At 36.1% G+C, this 23,809-nt stretch overlaps 1 protein-coding gene across 5 annotated transcripts in view; it reads left to right on the forward strand.

Moving 5' to 3' along the window:
- Positions 1–19,039, forward strand: part of LOC140168307 (versican core protein-like) — a 48,229-nt gene extending 29,190 nt beyond the window's left edge. For all 5 annotated transcript variants that reach the window (XM_072191660.1, XM_072191665.1, XM_072191664.1 and 2 more), the window contains 4 exons: positions 15,558–15,671; positions 16,195–16,308; positions 17,419–17,591; positions 18,770–19,039. In XM_072191660.1, coding sequence (XP_072047761.1) covers positions 15,558–15,671; positions 16,195–16,308; positions 17,419–17,591; positions 18,770–18,970 — 602 coding nt within the window. In that variant the 3' untranslated portion in view covers positions 18,971–19,039. The remainder of the gene's footprint in view (positions 1–15,557; positions 15,672–16,194; positions 16,309–17,418; positions 17,592–18,769) is intronic.
- Positions 19,040–23,809: the final 4,770 nt, after the last annotated feature.

Below are 23,809 nucleotides of genomic sequence, written 5' to 3' on the forward strand. Positions count from 1 at the left end.
TGCGTTACTGTACTGGTTTTGATATTATTTTCCTTACTGAGACTTGGGCTAAGTCTACCGAGGAATTTAAAAACTCTTTTGATGGCTATATGGCCTATACATCATTTAGACCAAAAATTAAGAAATATGGTAGATTCCTTGGTGGTATTGCTGTGTTTATCAAAAATAAATTTATGCAGGGCATAACCAAAATTAACACTGATTTTGACCATGGTATTTTCTTACTCTTTGATAAAAACTTCTTTGGTCTTCTTGAAAACATAATTGTTGGAATAGTTTATATCCCTGATGTTCAATCAAGCACGTATAAAGCCACTGAAGAAAGTCCTCTTGAAACACTCAATGACATCTTATTTCACTTGAAGGATACATATGATGCTATGATTATGTTGTGTGGTGACTTCAATGGACGCACTGGTGTGGAAAATGACTTTATTTCAAATGATTCTGTACAGTATATTTTTGATTATTCATGTGAAGAGTTTAATTATGACTATGATGATTTTGAACGAAAACGTGTTTCAAAAGATAATATTGTAAATAAAAATGGTAGAGATGTTTTAATTTTGTGTAAAAATCACAATATTCATATCATGAATGGTAGAAGTTGTGGTGATGTTTATGGTGAATATACATTCATTAGTTCACATGGCAAAAGTGTGATTGATTATTTGATTATTTCTTCACCACTTTTTGAGTATATAAGTGATTTTTCTGTAGATATTATGACTGAATCTGATCATATGCCTTTAAAATGGTCTTTAAATTGCAATGTTAAACTTTCTTTGCATAATGGTCTCAAGGATAATTGCAAAATTCATACCATTGATAAGTATTGCTGGTCGGTTGAGAAAAGTGGTAAGTTTTCAAGAAATGTGTTTGAAAATAAGCATGAATTTGATGAAATTTGTACAATGATAGCTAATGGTCATATAAATGATGGTGTTCAAAAGTTTATTTGTTTATTACAAAAGGCTGCAAACCACATGAAGTGTTGTACCACATACAACTCCAAGAAACAAATTAAAGGTGGATGGTTTGATGATGAATGTCGTGATATGAAAAAAGAAAAACTGTCTCGTCTAAAGTTGTTTCGGAAAAGTAGTACCAGTGAAAATTTGAATTTTTACCAGATGAGTAAAAGGGCATACAAGAATTTATGTAGAAAAAAGAAGCGTGATTACAAAAATTCTTTGAAGGAAAAAATGGTTTCAAACTGTGTCGATCCAAAGTCTTTCTGGAAATTCATAAAGTGTTTGAGAACAGAAGGTGAGATCCAAAAAGATCCAAAAATTTCTCCATCTGATTGGTTTAATCATTTTAGCTCTCTTCTCAAAGCAGATCTAAATCATGATGTGAATGAAAATGAACATAATATGAATGTTGGTGTAAATCAAGATCATGCCCAGTGTTTGAATGTTGATATAACTGATATTGAAATCATTGAGGCGATAAGAAAGTTGAAGTGTAACAAGTCAACTGGCACGGATGGTATATGTAGTGAAATGTATAAATATTGCATTAATGATATTTTGCCATGCTTGACCTGTATTTTTAATGTTGTTTTCTCCTCAGCGATTATTCCTGATAATTGGTGCATGTCTGTTATCACCCCTCTTCACAAAAAAAAAGGTGATACAAATGATGTTAGAAATTATCGTGGTATATCATTGATTAATGTGTTCAGTAAGATATTCACTAGTGTGCTAAACAGTCGATTGAACAAATTCATTGAAAACACAAGTATTATTCCAGAAGCTCAAGCTGGTTTTCGGAAAGGCTATTCAACTATCGACAATGTATTCACTCTCCATGCAATTATCAACAATCAATTCAGTCGAGGTCGCAAATGTTATTGTATTTTTGTTGATTTCGCACGTGCTTTTGATACAGTGCAAATTGATAAGCTTTTGTCGCGCCTATCCGAAGTTGGTATTTCTGGTAACTTTTATAAATGTATTTCTGGTATATACAAGAAGCTAACATCTGCAGTTAAAGTGGATAAAAACCACATCACTGATTTTTTCCCTTGTAATATTGGTCTTAGGCAAGGTTGTATGCTAAGTCCATCTTTCTTTTCGATTTTTATATCAATTTTTCATGAAATGCTTGAAAATAGAGGTGGAAAAGGTATCAATATTGGAAAAGGTGTGAACGAAATCAAATCCTTATTTTTTGCCGATGATATTGTACTTATTGCTGATACGGTTTATGACCTACAACGGCATATAAATATTCTCGCCCGATTTTGTGATGAATGGGGTTTGGATGTAAATATCGCAAAAACCAAAGTGCTTATTTTTAGACGGGGTGGCAGAATTGCGCAGCGTGAAAGATGGTTTTTAAGGAAATCGCATTGAAATAACAAATACTTATAAATATCTTGGTTTAGATTTAACACCAGGAAATACATGGGGAAAAGCAACACGCACTTTGTCGGACCAAGCTAGTAAAGCTATGGCGCAGTTGCGTTTAATTTCAAAAAAGGTGGGTGCTTTGCACATGCGGCACTTCTTTAAAGTTTTTGATTCAACTGTCGCTCCCATTCTTATGTATGGTTCTGAAATTTGGGGCTTTGGTGAATATCATCTTATTGAAAGAGTCCAAACAAAAGCGTGTAAGTTTTTCCTTGGTGTAAATTCATCAACTCCAAATTGTGCAGCTCTGGGTGAGTGTGGTAGATCATCTTTATACACTCGTCAAATAATCAGGTTTATAAAATATTGGCTGAGGATTTTGCGACTTCCCGATCATAGATATCCAAGAATTGCATATAAGATGCTACTTAGACTTGATGAAAATGGTAAAACAACTTGGGCAAGCGCTGTTAAAGATATTCTGTTCTCGTATGGCTTTGGCTATGCATGGCTTGCACAAGATATAGGTAATGAAATCGAATTCCTAAACTCGTTTAGCCAAAGAGTTTCTGACATCTCTCATCAAGACTGGGTGGCAGAGGTATCATCAAACGGTCGTCTTATTCTATATCGGGAATTTAAGAACATGCGCATTTCTGAACACTATCTTGATGTATTTAATGATAATCGATTTATAACTGCCGTGGCAAGATTACGATGTTCTAGTCATTGCCTTCGAGTCGAGACAGGACGGAGAGAAAATTTGCCTTATGATGAACGTGTTTGTTTTTTATGCGACGAAGAAGAAGTTGAAGATGAATTGCATTTTCTCCTAAAATGCAGCTTCTTCGATGATCTTAGAGCAAAATATTTCCCCTCCTGTTTGGACTCGAGGCCAACAATGGCAAATTTCATTCGTTTTATGACTTCATCAAATGAACACACTTTAAAAGAACTTGCTTCATACTGCCATTATGCACTGCTTACCAGATACAGTATTGAAAAAAATGACTGACTTTGTTTGTATGTGTTTCTAAAATTGGAAAATATTGTAATCATTGATTTTATAGATGTGAAAAGGGCCGGTGGCCTATATTTACAATGCAATAAAACTCTCCTTTTGGGGAGGCTGAAACTGAAATACAAAAATGATCACTTTCTTGAAAGATAGTTCATCATATCTGATGCATGAATATGCGGCGGAAGGGTGCAATGCTTTCGCCGCCACTGGATGTATGGGCCAATTTTGGAATTGTTTGTCTAACCATCATCCAAAGGGTCAGGTGGATTACCCAAAAAACCCTCACATGAATATTTGGATCTTGGCCCACGTGCTCCAAGTGAATCGAATGGTAGGTCATCTCTTAATTTTTGTCTCCACCATCGAGTTTATTGCTAAATAAATAAGCATATAACACTAAATGTATAAAATGTTATAATTAAAACCACTAATTATATTTATTTATTTTATCAAGTATTCCAAGCATGTCAAATATAATAAAGAACATTTGAAAATAATGCAGACAATTGCGCTATAATTATCTTCAAAAATATTATGGTGCATAAAAACTCATCGAGCAAAAATGTTTTGTTTTAACGATTTCAAGGTGTTATAAACGCGTTTTGGTGTTGGGCAAAGCATTATATTAAAAAAGTACTTAGACTTAATTCTTGTCAATTTCCCTTAATTCACCTGAATTTCCCTCAATTTCCCGTAATTCTCTTCAATTTCCCTTAACTTCCCTCAATGTTCCCAATTTTCCCTCAATTTCCCCTCATTTTTCCAAATTTCCTTAACTCACCTCTATTTTCCCAAATTGTCCTTAATTCTTGTCAATTTCCCTTAATTCACCTGAATTTCCCTCAATTCCCCTTAATTCTCTTCAATTTCCCTTAACTTCCCTCATTTTCCCAAAGATCCCTTAACTTTCCTCTATTTTCCCAAATTTCCCTTAAGCCCCTCAATTTTCCCAAATTTCCCTTAATTGCCCACAATTTCAATTAATTCACCTGAATTTCCCTCAATTTCCCTAATTTTCCCAAAATGGCCCTTAATTTCCCCATTTCCCTCATTTCCCCACTTTTCCCAAATTTCCTTAATTGCCCTCAATGGCCTCCCCTCACCAAGTACCATAGCCATGCGACAAACGATGTTGACGTAACAGCATTTTTTAGCGTTTGTTACTAACGGACGGACGGACTAACGGACGGACTAATGTTCACGCTTTTATTACATGTCGCCTTGACCAATGCAATAGTCTTCTTTATGGTTTACCCGACTCACAGATCTCCAAACTCCAACGAATTCAAAACTCGGCTGCCAGATTAATTTCGCTTACTAAGAAACGTGATCACATTACTCCAATCCTTCATAATTTACATTGGCTACCTGTGAAATACCGCATTATATACAAAGTTCTCCTCCTCACTTATAAATGTATTAATGATCTTGCACCTGTCTATCTACAAGAACTCATACAGCATTACACGCCTCCACGTAGTCTTCGATCGTCAACACAATTTCGTCTAACTAGCTCATCATATTCTACTCAGTATGGTCATCGCTCATTTTCTATTGCTGCCTCTGAACTTTGGAACAGTTTACCATTACATGTGAAAAATTCTCAGACTGTTAATTGGGATTCCAGGTAAAAACCACATGTGTCTGCTCACGGTCAAAATTTTTTTATTGCATGAGGCGAAAGGGCTTTGGTAGCAGGTTACAAAAAGTCACATCAAAAATTCCTCCGGAGGTTGTTGCCATAGCAACGGCATATTTTATGATTTTAGTGGTTTTTGCTTATTTTGGGGTGAAAATAAGAGAAAATATACACTTTTCTGAATTGCTCTTGACTTAAAATTTGAGGTCACATCAAAAAAGCAACCTTATCACCATAAAGTACAATCTTTGCACTTTTCCCAGGTGCAAAAAATATTTCAATAATATTTCCCCATGTGCAATTTTAGGGATGGGCAACATTGACAATTTAGCACTTTTATAAAAATTACATTTTTACCCTATCTTTGAAGTCAAAAAACTAATTTTGCTTGAGCACTCAGAATTATTTTCTCTTTGGTGGTACTTGAGCAGACATTGCCCCTTCCAAATCTGGTGAAAAAATTCTGGGGCTATTTGTACTGTAAAGCCAGTGTTGCCAGAAAGTTTGCCAATTTTCAAAAAATGAATTTTTCAAAATAATGCATTTTCTGCATATTTACTCATATAACTTTTAATACGGCCAACTTAATTGAAATATTGACCCTTTGCGTACAAGATTTGACACACAACTGCTTCCGGAAGCAACACTGAAAGGCTGCAGAAGATTCGTGTTCAGCAAAAACCGGTATTGCCAGAAAATCTGACTTTTTAAATCTATATTTCCAATAAGCGCATACTACAGGCTCTAGGGGAGTTTGTGTACACTGTACATGACTCTTTCAGAAATTTACCTTGCATTTTCATGTTATATATGCAAAGACCTTCACAAAAAGTTTGGGTAAGAAGATCAGATCAAGTGCAATTAAAGATGGCGTCCAAAATGGCCGCCAAATAGGGGTTTCCATTAAAACACACTATAGCAACATGCAAATGATCTAATGATGAAAAAATATCGATACAATTGATGTTTCTAATCAACGGAAATAAATATGTGCCCATTTTATTTCATTGGGATTTTTAAAATTCAAAATGGCGTCCAAAATGGCCGCCAGAATAGCATATTTCCATTGGAATACACTAGAGCAACATGAAATTGATATAATAATAAAATATTTTCAATGGAGTTAATTTTTATAACTAAAAGAAATAAATATGCACACAATTTGTTTCATTTGAATCTCTGCAATTCAAGATGGAATCCAAAATGGCCGCCAAATTAGGATATTTCCAGTTAACTGTCCTAGTAATAATTAAATACAAATAGAATTCATATTTCCGATTCGTGAGCCAAATGGAATAAGCAGTGTGATGCCATAATTACTTATTTGGAGAGTACAAAGCTGTAGCATAGTGAACTTTAGTAGTTGTAGTCTAGTAAACGTTATAGCTGTAGCCTATAGGTAACTATCTTAATATAGCTATAGCCCAGTTAACTTTTCTCAACATAGCTGTAGCCTATTCAACTTTCGTAACCTAGCTGGTATGTAGCAGAGTCAGGCCCGTACGCAGGATTTTTTTTTTTTTGGGGGTGCTGATTTTGAAAAGGTGGACTTTTTTTCCAAGGGGGGGGGGCAATTTTGTGAAAAGTGGACTTTTCCCCCCAAATTTGGATCTTTTTTGACCAAAAAACGTAAAAAACTCATTTTTTGGCTCGCTACGCTCGCAAATTTTTACATTTTGGGACTTTTTGTATACTTTTGCAAATTTGGGGAGGTGCGGTCGCACCCCGCACCCCTCCTGCGTACGGGCCTGAGCAGAGTCAATTTTCCTAACTTCTGAGTGCTAGTACCTAAAATCTGTTTGCAAGGATGGATTCTGGCTAATAAAGCAATCCCACTTCCCACGATGTTTCGCTTGATGAGATAAAGTGCCCCCTACCGGGGTCGATATGCTCCACTGGAATTTGGAGATGGTGGGTCTTTGGGAGCTAACGGCGAACCGGTAAAAGGGGGCCTTTCGGACCTGCAAACGGTTAGAATCAAGGGTCTTAACTTTCTGGTTGCAAAATCATCGTCTGGAATAACCTAGATAATGTAAGAAATGACCAATTTAAGGTCTTTTACAGCTGAAATTATAAAAATCAGGAGTCTTTCAGAACTCTACTTTCGTAAAATGCATGTGTTTTTCGGAGCTGCGCGGTCCACACCATAGACCCTAGATATGAGTTTATAGGGTCTATGTCCAAATACAAGGTTTTTTTTGGGTAACTGGTGATAACACTAAGCACCAGCAATGGTACAAGTACCAGCAATGGTAAAAGAATGCGAGAGTCGGTGAAATACATAATGACCATGTTACCAAGAGACCATGCTAGTTGATTGAGACACATTTATTTTATCATGTGACTAATCAATGTTATCAGAAATAATAGCCTAAAATCCATTCTAGCAATGTCAAGAGACAATTAAACTGTTCTAGGCGGATGTCGGATAACTGGGCTTTGTAACACCTATGTTGTTCTACTAAGATGCTTTTTGGTCTTGAGTCTTAGGATTCCGTTTTGATATTATTTCTAGAATGGATTTCATGGTATACTTCTTATGACATTGATTAGTCACATGATAAATGTGTCTTCATCAACCAGCTTCTTGGTAACATGCATGGTCATGGCTTTATACATAATCCATCCTTGCAAAACGATTGTAAGTACTACTAGTACTAATATGTTAGGAAAGTGGACTCGGCTACAGTTACGTTATTAAAGTTTAATAGGCTACAGCTATGTTGAAAAAGTTAACTAGGCTATAGCTATAAAGTTAACTAGGGAAAGGCTATATGCACTCTCCATACTTTTCACCGAACTGAAAAGACAAAAGAAAAAGTCAAATTAAATGTAAAACAACTAGTTCTAAATGGCTTCAAATGGTTTTGATGGCTTTGTTTTTCAAAAGAAGTAACAAAATCAGTGATAGGTGACTGGTTGCTAGCTGTTCAAATGGATATATAAGGGTATTTGGGTGACAAATTGAAAGGAAAATTAAGGGGTCTTTGGGTGACAGCAGTTTTTCATACTATCTGGCAACACCAAGCCCAAGTTTCAAAACCTGTATGAGATCGTGCTAGCATATGCACTGATAAAGCTAGATAAAATAACGGTAACAGTTAAAATAATTAAATAAATTTAATTATGTAAAATGCACTTATTGGAAATATAGATTTAAAAAGTCAGCTTTTCTGGCAATACCGGTTTTTGCAGAATACGACTCTTCTGCAGCCTTTATGTGTTGCTTACGGATGCAGTTGTGTGTCAAATCTTGTATGCAAAGGGTAAATATTCCAAAGTTGGTCGTGTAAAAAGTTATATGAGTAAATATGTAGAAAATGCATTATTTTGAAAAATGCAGTTTAAAAAATTGGGAAACTTTCTGGCAACACTGGAATTTGAGAGATACCAATGAAACAAATTGTGTGCATATTTATTTCCTTTGGTTATAAAAATTAATTCCACTGAGAATACTTTATTATTATATCAACTTCATGTTGCTCTAGTGTATTTCAATGGAAATAGGCTATTCCGGCGGCCATTTTGGACGCCATTTTGAATGTTTAAAATCCGAATGAAACAAAATGGGCATATATGTATTTCCGTTGATTAGAAACATATTGTATCAATATTTTTTCATGATTAGATCATTTGTATGTTGCTATAGTGTGTTTTAATGGAAAATCCCTATTTGGCGGCCATTTTGGACGCCATTTTTGATTGCACTTGATCTGATTTTCTTACTCAAAATTTTTGAAGGTCTTTGCATAATTTATATAACATGAAAATGCTCATGTAAAAGAGTCATGTACACGAACTCCCCCTAGAGCCTGTAGTAAATGCGCTTATTGGAAATATCTATAGATTTAAAGTCGGATTTTCTGGCAATACTGATTTTTGCAGAACACGACTCTTCTGCAGCCTCTAAGTGTTGCTTCCGGAAGCAGTTGTGTGTCAAATCTTGTACGCAAAGGGTCAATATTTCAATTAAGTTGGTCGTATAAAAAGTTTAAAGAGAAAATATGTAGAAAATGCATTATTTCGAAAATGCATTTTTTGAAAGTTGGCAAACTTTCTGGCAACACTGGCTTTACAGGACAAATAGCCCCAGAGTTTTTTTACCAGATTTGGAAGGGGCAATGTCTGCTCAAGTACCACCAAAGAGGAAATAATTCTGGGTGCTCAAGCAAAATTAATTTTTTGACTTCAAAGATAGGGTAAAAATGTCATTTTTTCAAAAGTGCTAAAATGTCAATGTTGCCCATCCCTAAAATTGCACATGGGGAAATATTATTGAAATATTTTTACACCTGTGAAAAGTGCAAAGATGGTACTTTATGGTGATAAGGTTGCTTTTTAATTTGACCTCAAATTTTAAGTCAAGAGCAATTCAGAAAAGTGTATATTTTCTCTTATTTTCACCCCAAAATAAGCAAAAACCGCTAAAATCATAAAATCTGCCGTTGCTATGGCAACAAGCTCAGGAGGAATTTTTGATGTGACTTTTTGTAACCTACTACCAAAGCCCCTTCGCCTCATGCAATAAAAATTTTTTGACCGTGAGCAGGTACATGTGGTTTTTACCTGGAATCCCAATTAATCAGTTTAAAACATCTCTGAAAACTTATTTATTTAAAATTGCATACTAATGTTTATTTGTTATGTTTTTGTCTATGTATAATTTGTTTAAGCGCTTAGGGACTTTGGTGTAAAGCGCTATATAAGCATGGTTTATTATTATTATTATTATTATTAACGGAGAGACATGGTGACTTATAGAGCTGCTACCCGCAGCTAAAAACATTCACAATTTAATTAACACATCACATGGTATTGGTCTATTACATATTGTACAAAATCATCAACAGAGTGACTTTTAATCATGGACTAAAGAGATACAGACAAACTGCAAACAGTCAAAGTCTCGGCATCACCCGATAATGAGGGCCGATCGTTCCCACGGCTGTTCGTTTCAACGCGAAAGTAGAAACTAGGTTTATCGCGCGTAGTCTTTTTACGCAGTCGTTTAAGAGGTAAAAGATCGCAGAGTAAATGAAGGCGCTCAGATGCGCTAGGTACACTAACACAAAAACTCTTATAAAACACGTTTTTTACAGTATATAGACAAACTAAAGGCAGTAACTTTAAAAGGAGATTACAAATTCATTATACAATATATTTTCATTCGTTTTATCTTGAATAATTTTGCGTAAAGGCTACTCAAAATGTGCAAGTACAACATGAACGATTTTTACTCAAATCTGCACATACCTCCGATTGCGCCAAAACACTCATTTATTTTCAATAAATTGTGAAAGATATAGTTAATTTCAATATAACAGAATACATATATACCGATTGACATAATTTATTCCGTTAAAATTACTTGTGCAAGATTTATGTCATACGAATTACAGCCTTCTCAACTTGTACTAAAAAAACGCATGTAAAAACTTCATCGCGCGCGCGTGCATTCAATTTTCAAATAACAGGCTAAGATGGTCACCCGCGGATCACGGTGGATGTGGTGGTCATAGGTTAAAGTTTCACAAAAGAAGTTAAAAATTGTAATACCGGTAGGCCTACCACGAATGAATCAGTGAGAAAAATTGAATAAATACCTTTAAACGTTATATTTTACCCATGTTTTCTTTAAAATAACGGCAAGTGTGCAAATATCATAATAGGGGAGGGATTTATTATAATTAAAAGTTTTCTACGCACGCACTAGTCAGCGGTGTTTTGCCGCGCAATTCGAAATCAAAAAAATGAAATTCTCCGAGATGGCGGGAATTTCATCTGGGGCTATAAAAAATATTTTTGTGTCTTTACCGCTGATTCTTTCGATAAAATAATTCACAAATCCATGTACAAATTGGAAAATAATGAATTTAAAGCTAAAATCTAAAATAATTTTGTAATTATCGGTGATTTCCTACAACGTATTTTTCTTGATTTTTTAATGTTTTGGGGTAAAAATACCACATTTTCACATGAAAAAAGTACATTTTTGAGTAAAATGCTGCTATATAGGTTATGATTATTCAAAAAACCATCCATTGCTTTTTCAAAATCCATTTAAATATCAAATGCAAGATTATCAGATTGTCAAAAATCCGTGATTTTCATCCATGAATTATCACACATTTTTGGTCATAGATCCTAGGTGTACGTAAACTACTATAAATATGCTACCGCAAAGAATTACCATTGAAAATATTGTCATGAAAAATTAATAATAGGCTTACAGCTGTAGGCCTACATTTCAGTCAAATATAATGATTTTAATATTATAGGGTCTAAAACAGCGCTCACGTCAATGCCCCGCCCGACCACTGCAGATGATGGTCCGGCCATGGTCAGCGCGACGCGGCGACAATAGGCCTACTTTCAGGCAAAGTCGACGGCCCATGCCATAACACTAAAAAAATTATAACAATGTAAAGGCTACAACAACAACAATAATAATAATAATAATAATAATAATAATAATAATAATAATAATAATAATAATAATAATAATAATAATAAATGTAATAACAATAGAAATTTCAATTACATACAACGATAACAATAATAACAATAACGATAATGGGGATGATGATAATAATTAATAAACAATTAGGCAATTAGGCAATTCCCCTGTTTTCTAATCTCTGCTTAGGCCTATTATATGTACCGGTATTAGATAGGAACGAAGTGCTATTGTTTTTGAAAGAATAATATTTCAACAAAATCAATAAAAAATAAAAGTCAATTATTTATTTTTAAAGTTCTTGAAGAGTAAATATTTCCCGTTTTATTTCCACGCCCTGCTTAAAATGACTTGACTAAACTTGATAAAATTGTATAATAGCATTATTACTAGGCCTAGGGCCTAATACTTACCGTATGATGATAAACAAATAAAAATAAAACACGATTTAATAAAAAAAAAAAAAAAAAAGAAGGAAACGACATTAATTTATTCTATTCAACATCAACGGGTTTAGGCCTACGATCGGTATTATAATTATAGCAACATGACTGTGTAGGCCTACATTTTCATGAATGACGACATGCAGCATAACTTCCCCTCCTTGAATGACCATTAGGCCTATACTATGCTAAAAATCACCTCAATGCGACAGGCAAAAGTGCTACGCACATACCGCATAGTTTTACGGTCTATCGCGTAAATGCAAAGGCACGCAACGCTCTATTGTGTATACGCGAAGGAGGCACACAACACTTGTTAGGCACGGCACGATGGAACGATCGAACCTCATGAATATGCGAGAATTAACAGCATACAAAACACGGGACTTTCACTGGTTGGGAATAGACTGTGCTTTTAACAGTGCTTTAATCTCTGACATATGACCTCTGTTCAACAGTCTCTTCTTGATTCCCTCAACAGTAATGATATCAAAACTTTCTGGGCACAAATAAAGTCACCTCCTAAAAGTGTATCTGATCGTATATCAACCAATCAGTGGCTGCATCATTTTAGAAATCTTTTTAACCCAGAGAAAGATGATGCCAGTGATGATGATATTGAAATCATCGAAAGTGAGTGTCCTGCTGTTAACCACTCCGACGAGGCCAATAAAAGTGACACCGAATGGGATACGTTTCTTAACACTGAAGTAACTGAGGATGAGGTAGCTAAATCTGTGAACTCTTTGAAACAGGGCAAAGCGACTGGTATCGATGGCATACCTGCTGAATTTCTTAAACATTCGCCAAAAGTCTTGCTCGATATGCTTGTAAGTTTATTCAATGCAATATTAAGCTCTATTTGCTTTCCCTTGCAGTGGGCCACTGGGCTGATTGTCCCCATTTTTAAAAAAGGTAAACGTGATGAGCCCAGTAATTATCGGGGTATATCACTTATTTCAGTTCTATGTAAAGTTTTCTCGGGAGTTCTCCTGAATAGATTGAACTTCTGGGCAGACGCAGTGAATTTCTTTTGCCAAGAACAAGCTGGTTTTAGAAAAGGTTATCGCACAACAGATAATGTTTTTATTATGTATACAGTAATTAATAGATACTTGTCACGTAAAAAAGGTCGATTATATATTGCTTTCGTAGATTTTCGTAAAGCTTTTGATTCTGTGAATCACCAACTGCTCATTTCTAAACTAAAAGATGCTGGAATTACAGGTAACATCCTTGAAGTGTTGCGTTCCATGTATATGCAATTAAATGCACATGTTAAAACTCCTAATGGAGTCACGAATTCTTTTCCTTGTTTATCAGGTGTTCAGCAAGGGTCTGTATTATCACCATTTCTTTTTAATTTGTTCCTCAACAGCTTGAGTCAACAGCTGAATTCTTCCGACATCCAGGAAATCCAACTTGGCGACGCATATATAAACCACTTACTCTATGCTGATGATCTAGCACTGATCAGTGATACAGTATTTGGACTGCAACGACAAATAAATATTCTTGCTAACTACTGTAAAGTATGGGGTCTAACAGTCAATACTGAGAAAAACAAAATCATTGTTTTTCGTCGTGGTGGTGTATTAAAGAGATATGAAAAATGGTATTATTTAGACGAGCAAATAGACACTGTTAATTCATTTAAGTACTTAGGAGTTACATTCAGTTCGTCTGGATCATGGATCAAATCACAAGAGTATTTAAGTGTACAGGCTAAGAAAGCCCTTTTCAGTGTTAAAAGCATTGCCAGTAAATTTGGTCGCCTACCTCCTGATGTAATGTGCAAAATTTTTGATACTAAAATTGCCCCAATTATGTTTTATGGCTGCGAATTATGGGGAACAGATGAATCAATGTTAATTGAAAGAGTACATTTAAGTTTCTGCAGGTACCTACTCAACATACCAAAAACAACTTCTAGTGATGGTGTGCGAGGTGAATTGGGCAGATATCCTTTGTTTATTCAAACTCTGATGAGAGTTATCAAGTATTGGCTATATATTCTTGAATTAAGTCATAATAGAACATTATTTCAGTGTTATAAATTTCAGTACAACAAAGCCGAACGTGGCCAGGAGTGTTGGGCACTAGCTGTCAAAAACATTTTGTTTTCTAGAGGATTTGGTCACGTTTGGATTGCACAAGGTGTTGCCAATAAAAATGTTTTTATTTCACTTTTTAAGCAACGTTGTACAGACATAGAACTACAACGTTTTGATGAGTCTATGCGTACTAATTCTAAGTTAAAATATTATTCAATCTTTAAGACTGATATCATATGTGAAAAGTATTTATTTATAATTGAAAATGTTATGATGAAGATTTTGTTGACTAAACTCCGACTGGGTAGTTTGAATTTGGAAGTAGTTTTAGGAAGATATGAAGGTATACCACGCGATGAACGTCTCTGTAAATTATGTGAGTCGGGATTGGTCGAAGATGAACTGCATTTTGTTCTAGTGTGTGATTATTTTAGGAATGAGCGGCAACGTTTTATACCTAGATACTATCGTGAAAACCCAACTGAACTGAAGTATTGCCAATTCATGCAGACTTCTGATAGCAGGATCTTGAAAAATCTGTGTAAATATCTATTTAATGCATGTAAGAAGAGAGATATATACTTTCGTCAGTAGATGTATACGTTAATATTGTTTATGTAATTTACAATGTATTTTAGGGCCGGAGGCCTTTATATACTGAATAAATTTCCCTCATTTGAGGGAATTGAATTGAATTGAATTGTTCAAACTGACACATACGGTGATAATGTACCAATTTGAACCTGCACGGTGCACATACGTAAACAATAACATTACATTCCTCTTATTTGTAGGATGTTTTATTTCAACATAGTTTAAAGGAAATATTAACATTTTTTATGTTAACTGTTATCCGAATGTTTATTGTTCATGGATAATTATTTCACAGCCGAGTACACATTTTGTAAATGTACTGAGTCACAAACAGAATGTGCCAAATTGACCACTATTCAGTGCAGCAAATTGAAATCCCATATCTTCGCAATTCAGCCAAATGCAATCCTCTAAGATGACAACGCTAGTCTCCCACATGTTTTTTTTTAACCTGGCTCTGTTAAAACGAATATGAGAGTGGTTGAGAGAATGGAATGGCCTGACATCAGCCCGATTGAGCATTTGTGGGACCTACTTGGTCGTATTGTGCGTGCCAGAGTAACCAATGCAACCACATTGAATGATCTGCGACGAATCCCGGTTGAGGAATGGAAGAACAACAACGTGTGACCAGGTTGGTAGGCATCATAAGGAAGAGGTGCCAGGCTGTTGTAGCTGCGAATCCTCCCCCCCCACTATTAAGGTAAGAGACTAGCGTCGTTTGAGCACAGAAAAATAATTGTCACTTGGTACATTCTGTCTTTGAAACCCCACTACATTCACAAGACATGTAGTCAGCCGTAATTATTTCAAATGTAATTTCATTGTAAAGGGAAATATTTTAGCTGTCAATTGATATGAAACCATTTTGAAGAGTTTATCACCTACCAAATGGAGCTTAGGACCGGGCAGATATCGACGCAGGTACTAAACACTGGTTTTAATGTTTCATTTGCAAGAAGATTAAATTAAAAACGTTGTCTATGTTTCAGACGTCAATGAGTGTACTAGCACACCTTGTCTTAATGGTGGTCAATGTGTGGATGGCGTCAATGAATATGAATGTCAGTGTCTTCCTGGATGGAGTGGTCGAATATGTCAAACAGGTGTGTACATAAACGCGATTAATGATATTGTGTATTAACCCTCATCTAACGAAGGGGGGGGGTGTAGATGCAGTCCTATGCGCTTAACGGAAGAAAATGCACTTACCATGGGGAGGTGTTGAGGTTCATGTAAACATTTTGTCTAATTTTTGCAAGATATTTTAATATTATAGGCATGAAACTTTATACTATGTTATAATGGTAGTTTCATATCATTTCTAAAGATGAATATTGCACAATTTCGCATTGTCTATGATTCTCGGCTGAAATCCAACGTTGATTAAACATTAGGGGATGCTTGTAATTTTTTGGTATCAATGGAAAGAGGAGACCAAACCCATCAATACACAATCGAACAAAATTATGACAAAGACGCGGCGCGTGGGTGGGTGGGGTGAGCTGAAGTTGGCGTATAAATTAAGTTTAAAAGTCTGTTACCCCCTGCTCATAATTGATTAAGGATGCTATGATACTGCATTGGTACATACGTTTAACGCTCAGGGTCCTTCTTATACGTTAACAGATATCAACGAATGTGCTTCAGGACCTTGCATGAATGGAGGGACATGTGTAGATGTCATCAATGGGTACGTTTGTCAATGCACCTCGGGTTACAAAGGAGTATATTGTGAACAGAGTAAGTGGATAAAATGCAATGTTTGTTATTATTTTTTTTAACATACACCTGTACGCCATGCTGTTGTTTCTTCGCGGCATTAATGTTTACGAAGGTAGCGATAGTATTTAACAATAACACGCCATTCGAAAAGCTTTCCCCAGAAAGCAACCAGGGAATGATCTAGAGCTTAACAGGGCTACGAAATCCACGGTATCGTGGTACCGGCGTTGCCAGAAAACAACCAGAGTCGCAGAAAAAAAAAAAATCAATACATCCTAAATCATTAATACAGCTCTGAAAGTATTCTGTGAACACTACCACTCGTAAAATATTTTCTGCTAAGCTTGACGATTAAACTGATAAATAAACTGAATACCAGTGACAGGAACGTTATGTAAGCAAATTAAAAAGATGCCGTGTGTTGATTTTAATGTTGTATGACTCGATCCACTGTATTCTCTAACGGTGCTACGTCAACATGAACTCCAGACCAGACGATCATACACACCGCTGCTGGGATCCCAGAGAGTAACATGCGGTAGAGCCTAACTGTTGTACCTGAGTATGTGCGTGCGAGTCTACGGGCAGGCTGCTGGGTTTCTCCAGAAAAGCATGTTTTTCATTGGCTGTCGGGGGGTATTCCCTGTGGTAGAAATAGTAGTCTTTGATCACGTCTTCGAATTTTCTCAATACGTCACTTCGTTCCATTCGTACGGTTCTATCAATTCTATCGATTCCATCACCGAATGTCAGTTTTATATTAAAAACAAGCCTCACCAATCTTATAAATCATATAACTTGTAGGCCTATGTTTTCCGAAAGAAAAAACCAATTCTACAATCCATGGTATGGTATCACGAGTCGTGCGTCAGTAAGTGTGTGTAACGTGCCTGGACACCACCTGTAGTCATACGCGCGCAGAAAATATTCCAAAACAGCGGTTCACGTTCCCAGAAAGGAAATTATTTTAGCTGCCCTGACGAGTGTCACGGCCTGGTTATACGAGGACAGCTGATAGTAAAATGTTATTCGACAGTATGAAAAATATCACAGAAAGTGACAGAATATTTTAATGAAGTTATATATACCTTCTCGGTTTTTAAGATATTGAATGTATATTTTCTGCAGATTCCTGTCCACAGTACTGGTATTTCTTTCAAGAGAATTGCTATCGTTATTTTAGCAGTTCTTATTCTTGGTCCAATGCTAACAACTACTGCAGGAACAATGGAGCTCAACTTGCCAGCATTCATTCTTATGTCGAAAACAGATTTGTCCAGGGACTTGCAGGACGTGGTAATGTAAGTACCGTTACAACATTACGTGAATTGCCAAAAATAGGCAAGATTATATACAGGACATAAATAAATAAATAATAGTAAATCAGAAAGACAGGCAGAAAGAAAGAAAGCAAGCAAGCAAGCAAGCAAGAAAGAAAGCGAGCAAGGAAGAAAAGAAAAGAAAAGAAGGAAAGAAATAGAAAGAAAGAAAGAAAGAAAGAAAGAAAGAAAGAAAGAAAGAAAGAAAGAAAGAAAGAAAGAAAGAAAAGAAAGAAAGAAAGAAAGAAAGAAAGAAAGAAAGAAAGAAAGAAAGAAAGAAAGAAAGAAAGAAAGAAAGAAAGAAAGAAAGAAAGAAAGAAAGAAAAAAAAAAAAAAGAAAATATAAGAGTAAGGCATGCAGATTCAGAATCTTTTTGATGCAAGATAAACTCTTGAGCAAATTGAGTTATTGAGGCTAAAGGTCACACGGGGGATTAAATTTGATCAAGCTGTAAAATATCAATATAAAGTTGTTCGTCTGGTCCCACGAAATAAAACAAAATCAAGGTCATGTATCTCCAGGATGTCTAATCAATGAGGTAAAGGTCAAAGGTTACAATAACGATGTCATTTACAATTTTTCAAAATGCTCCACATTATTAAATCAAAATAGTATATTAAAAGTTATCTTCTCAGTTCTATACTTTGTTTCAGCTCAAGTTTGTTAGTGACGTCAATGCTTCTCCGCGGTTGCGCTGCAAGCGTGCCAACAAAACGCACATGTACGCGTGCGTGCACACTTAGGGCGCTTAACTTTACGCGCGCGATTTGATACTGCGGCACGGAAAATAAGAAAATAAATCGTTACTACCAAACTTGAGATGAACCAAACTCTATAATAGTCGAGTCCAAGTTCAACAACCCTACAGATTACATGTAACCTTAAAAGTTCGTAGGTTATAACATTAAAGTACTTGAGATATTTCATGACTTGCTCTTGAAAATGTGTGACATTGGACCTCTATAACTCAATTTGCTGGGTGCCGTCTTGGCACCCGCTCGATTCTAAAGCTACATACCCATGGTTTTTACTTAAACATGTTGAAGTTTGATAAACAACAAGTAAGAACGCGAAGAAAGACATCCAGAGTTGATTGAGAGTCAGAAAGCCTCAACTCACAATCACCTGCTCTCACAAAATTACATCCATTATTGCACAGGTGTGGACCGGGTTGAGTGACCAAGCTACTGAAGGTCTATTTATGTGGAGTGACGGTACTCCAGTAGACTACACTCCCTGGAAATCGGGCGAACCAAATAATGATGGCTTTGAAGATTGTGTCGAGTCCCTCGACAACCCCTTCGGCATGTGGAACGACGCGCCTTGTTCTCGTGTTCTTCATTTTGTTTGCAAAAAGTAATCATTTCAAATAAGGGCCTGCTGTAGATTGCTTTCTGATTGTTATGCGTAACTATGAGTGACGTAGCGTCATAGGGCGGGTGGCACGGGGGTGGGTGAAGTCGATTTGAAATTTGCCAAAAACATAGTGTGTGGATCACAAGAATAATAATCTTCTACGGACTTGGCTACTAAGCATGTCGGGAAGGATATTGACCTATGTCAGTTATTATGTTAGACATGAGGTCCGACCAATGCTTGTTTCATACCTTTGTCGCTGAGCGGCGCGACGCACGCTCATTGCAGACAAACGGGCACAATCGAAGCTTGTCATTGATTAAAACGTCTTGCCGCTTGCCGTAGCGGCAAGCGGCATGAAAGTATGACGGGCCATTATGGCCCACGTCACTGTGTGCGATCATGCCTGACAGGCAATTCCCGATATCATGTTAAGTTCCCTGTTAGGGCCACAACTCACATGACTCACAGAGTACCCCACAAGAATTCTTGCACAAGAGCACCATCACATACAAGTACTGCCCAGGTACAATCAGATGCCACGCATAGGTGAACAAACACAATTTGATTTTCATGTAGTTGACCATATCCACAACCTGGTCAATTTGAATGTGCGCTAAATAGAGCCAGAAAGGGGAGCTGGTCGTAATCAAACTAATATCGGTTACAGGTCGATAGTCTGAAATTGTAATTAGAAACCCCAGTAGCTTATAATTCATTTCATTTCATTTGGACTAAGGATCAGACAACTACAAAGTTTCTCCAAGCATCATGATCCATAGGTATAGAGGCAATAGCTTCTGGGTGTAAATCATTGCTGATATTTCAAACAGCTTCTGTATAATCTTTAAGTCACAAGAGCATATCTTTCAGAGGGCTCCTCCACTGGCATCCTCAGGATGCGTCCGAACAAAACCTAAGCCTAATGCTACAATTAAACCTAACCCTAACCCTAACCTTATCCCTAATCCTAACCTAAATTGCCTAACTCTAACCCTTTTTGGACTACTGACCCTTTGAATTAAATGGTCTGTTCCCGTAAAGTCAATATGTGCAACCCTGCATTGGGAAAACCACATTAGCAGGATGTGCACGTCATGATTATTGAAGAATAAGTCGGGAGTAGAGTAATTATTTTAAGCTAGCCTACTAAACAAATAACAAAATGATAACGTACAGTAAGCCAAATAATTAAGGTACCAGTTACGTTCACCCCATGTATATCCTAAATAAAGGCAGATCTGTCATAATTGGAACCAACAGTCAATAGCTGCATCTTTTAGCTCATTTGTGGAAATTGATCAAGAAATAAAGACACGACGATCCAAAAACCCAAGGAAGATGCAAATGAAAAAGTTGCAGTTTGCCACATTGCATGCCCTATTGATTTGTACACAAAGCGTTCCCGAACAAGAGAAGTAGCGCCGTGCTTTCATTAATTAGTACGAAAAACTAGCGTCGTGCTTTCATTGATTAAAACACAAAAGTGCTTTTTATTTCGTATCTTCAGTAGGTTTTGGATCACCGTTTCTTTAATTCTCAACCAATATCAACAAATAGGGTCTTAAATCAGACACATTTGTCATTATTTAGGATATAACATTGAATTCTTTCATATTGGACTTTATTTTATCCACTTTATATTTCAAACTTCAAATCATTTTACTTTGTACAATGTTTTAGGACAGACTTGTTACAGTCTAAAAACATTTTTTTTATTGAATTATCATTATTGTAACATGGTAGACTTGGAACAAATCTTAATTAATTTTTATTCTAAGAAAAAAACATAGATAATAAAAGTAAGCATTAAAATGAGCAGAAATTTGCATAATTTTGGCTAAATTTGGATTAGTAATGATTAGTAATATTAAATCCTACAAGTGTATCACAGATGGCAGATATCAAAAATTGTTTAAATGATTTTAAACAGCATTTTTATAGAGAAACACTGGCATCATTTTCAGTGATGTGCGCCCTTATGTTAATTTGCTCATGCACGATGGTCGAATTCAGCACCGTTGAAGAGCTAGCGTTTGAACTTGAAAATCAGTGTACTATGAAAGCCGAATAGATTTCATGATGGAATTTGAATGTCTGTGATACTAGTGATGTGAGTAATTATGATTGTGTGTGTGTGTGGGGGGGTACAAAGACCTGTATGTTCAGTAAGCTTATAGTTTTCATGCACGTGAAAATGCAAGGCTGTTGAAAATGCACTTGTCAATTGAAACCCTGAGTCCCTGACCCACTCCAACAGCATTGCATGTTGATAATGCACTTGTCAATTGAAACCCTGACCCTGTGATACTAGTGATGTGAGTAATTATGATTGTGTGTGTGTGTTGAGGGGGGGGGTACATAGGCCTGTATGTTCAGTATTTAAGCTTATAGATTTCATGCACGTGAAAATGCAAGGCTGTTGAAAATGCACTTGTCAATTGAAACCCTGAGTCCCTGACCCACTCCAACCCCTGCCTGTAGTGCAGAGTACCCGGAAAAAATAGCCGGGCAGTTTATAACAGACGGGCATTGACACAAAATTTGTCCCTGTAGGGTCGGCCATGTGTTGTTTCCCGTCGGTCCGGGACTTGGCCGGGAGTTTTAACATTTTTGAAATTTAGCCCTGGTATAAAGTCCCAGCCACCCCTCCCCCTGGTACTCTGGCCATAAGGGGGGGGGGAGGTGGAAATTCACAGCTGCATATAGCCATATCTTTGATAACATGGACAAGTATAGTGATGATGTACATTATACAAATGATGAGATATCCTCTAAATAGGCACAATTTCACGGCTTTACCAGACGCGTAATGTTGCGAGTAAATTAAACGCCATTTTGTGCGTAGGAAAAACTGCGATAATTTAAAATGACTGCAATTTGCAATTAAAAGCAAACCACCAAAATTGTCTCATTTGTAGATGTACACACATTGGTATGCATATAGCCTCCGCCATTGGCCAATTTGTCCTTGTACTATAAAAAGACCATGCACATTCTTCATATGGATCACAGGCCTATATTCACATAGCCATATACATGTACCTGTACAGACGTACACACACCCACACAAACAACTGTATTTTATCCTAGGTAATTGCAGACCCCTCCTACATACGGTACCCTATAACCCTAAACCCTAAACATGGGCCATAACACTAACCGTAATTCTAATCCTAACCCTAATCCTAACCCTAACCTAACCCTAATCCCAACCTTAACCCTAACATACCTTAACAGGCAAACCCTAATCCTATATCAATTCCTAACCTTAGTCCAAATCCTAATCATATAGCCTTGGAAGGGGGTGCTCCTTTTGGAATGGATAATAAATTGGACATTCAAAATCATACTTGTTACACAAAGTGAATTTAATTTCAAGTTTAAAATAAATCCGGACTTAGTAAAGTCCAAAATGAAAATCCTCTCTGTTATATACAGGAGTGAACACAACTGGTACCTTAATTATTTTGCTTACTGTATTTTACAGGTACTGCTTCAATAATTATTCTATCATTATGTACCATTACTATCAGAATAAAATAGCCAAGTCTTAAAATCTTAAATATAACACCTTAGTTTATGTACACAACATTCTTATGATGTAAGAAATAAAGGGTGAGGCGTTATCCTTTACACCAAAATAATGTCTCCGAAGCAGTAAAAACGTAAATAAAGGAGAAGGCGCATTATTTAAGCATTTGTGATACCGAGGACACATAATTTGGGCGTAAAAGTATGTTGTTGCATGCTTGATTTCTATTACTCTATTACCACAAAATAGTACGGTTTTATAGAGAAAATGATATATTCATAGTATGAATATCAATAGCAAATACACCACCCTGCGCCTAGCCCAATTCCCATAGTCCACCTAGAAAGGACACACTAGATTTTAAAACATCAGAACAGTGTCATTATTATTAATATTAAAATTATTTCAAAGAAGATTAAGGGGTGGGGTATGGACGTTTGGACAGTATTTATTGTGGGACTTTAGAGCACATCAGACATATCGAATTGCATTCTGAATACGAAGAATGTCCTTCTGATATCAAATAATTTTGATTTTTTGAAATTCGCAATGTTTTATGGCAAATGATTAAAAATTGATATTTAACAGTACTCGAAGTAAACTTTATAAATCTGATGATTTATACTTAAGGTGTATGTAGGTGGGATGAAAAGCAGACGATGAATTGAAAATTTTGACCTTTCGTATTGAAGATATGGATTTTTTTCCCAAAACACCAAAAAAATAGGTCTTTTTGGGAAAAAAATCCATATCTTCAATATGAAAGGTCAAAATTTTCAATTGATCGTCGGCTTTTCCTCCCAGCTACACACACTTTAAGAATATGTCTTTAGATTTATAAAATTTACTTCGAGGACTGTTATATATCAAAAATGTGAAAAATATCAAATTTTAATAATTTGTCATAAAATGTTTATTATATATCGTGAATTTCAGAAAATGAAAATTATTTGATATCAGAAAGACATTCTTCGTATTCAGAATGCAATTCGATATGTCTGATATGCTCTCATGTCCCATAAAAAATACTGTCGAAACGCTCAAAACGCTCATTCCAGATCCCTTAATGTACCCTGGGGGGGCACTCAACTTTGGAAGTGACGGTATGTGCCTGTCAATAGGCCCCCTCTTTTGAAGTCGACTATACCCGATGACCCCCTTTTTTTAAAAGCCATACCCGATGACCCCCCTTTTTTTTAGTTGCGGCTACCCAATGACCCCTTTTTTTGGTTGAGGCTACCCAATGACCCCTTTTTTCTAGAATAGCATCATCAAAATGGAACAAAAAAATGCTGAAACTGTCAAATT

This window comes from Amphiura filiformis, chromosome 13 (assembly GCF_039555335.1).
Source record: "Amphiura filiformis chromosome 13, Afil_fr2py, whole genome shotgun sequence".
Classification (NCBI taxonomy): Eukaryota; Metazoa; Echinodermata; class Ophiuroidea; order Amphilepidida; family Amphiuridae; genus Amphiura; species Amphiura filiformis.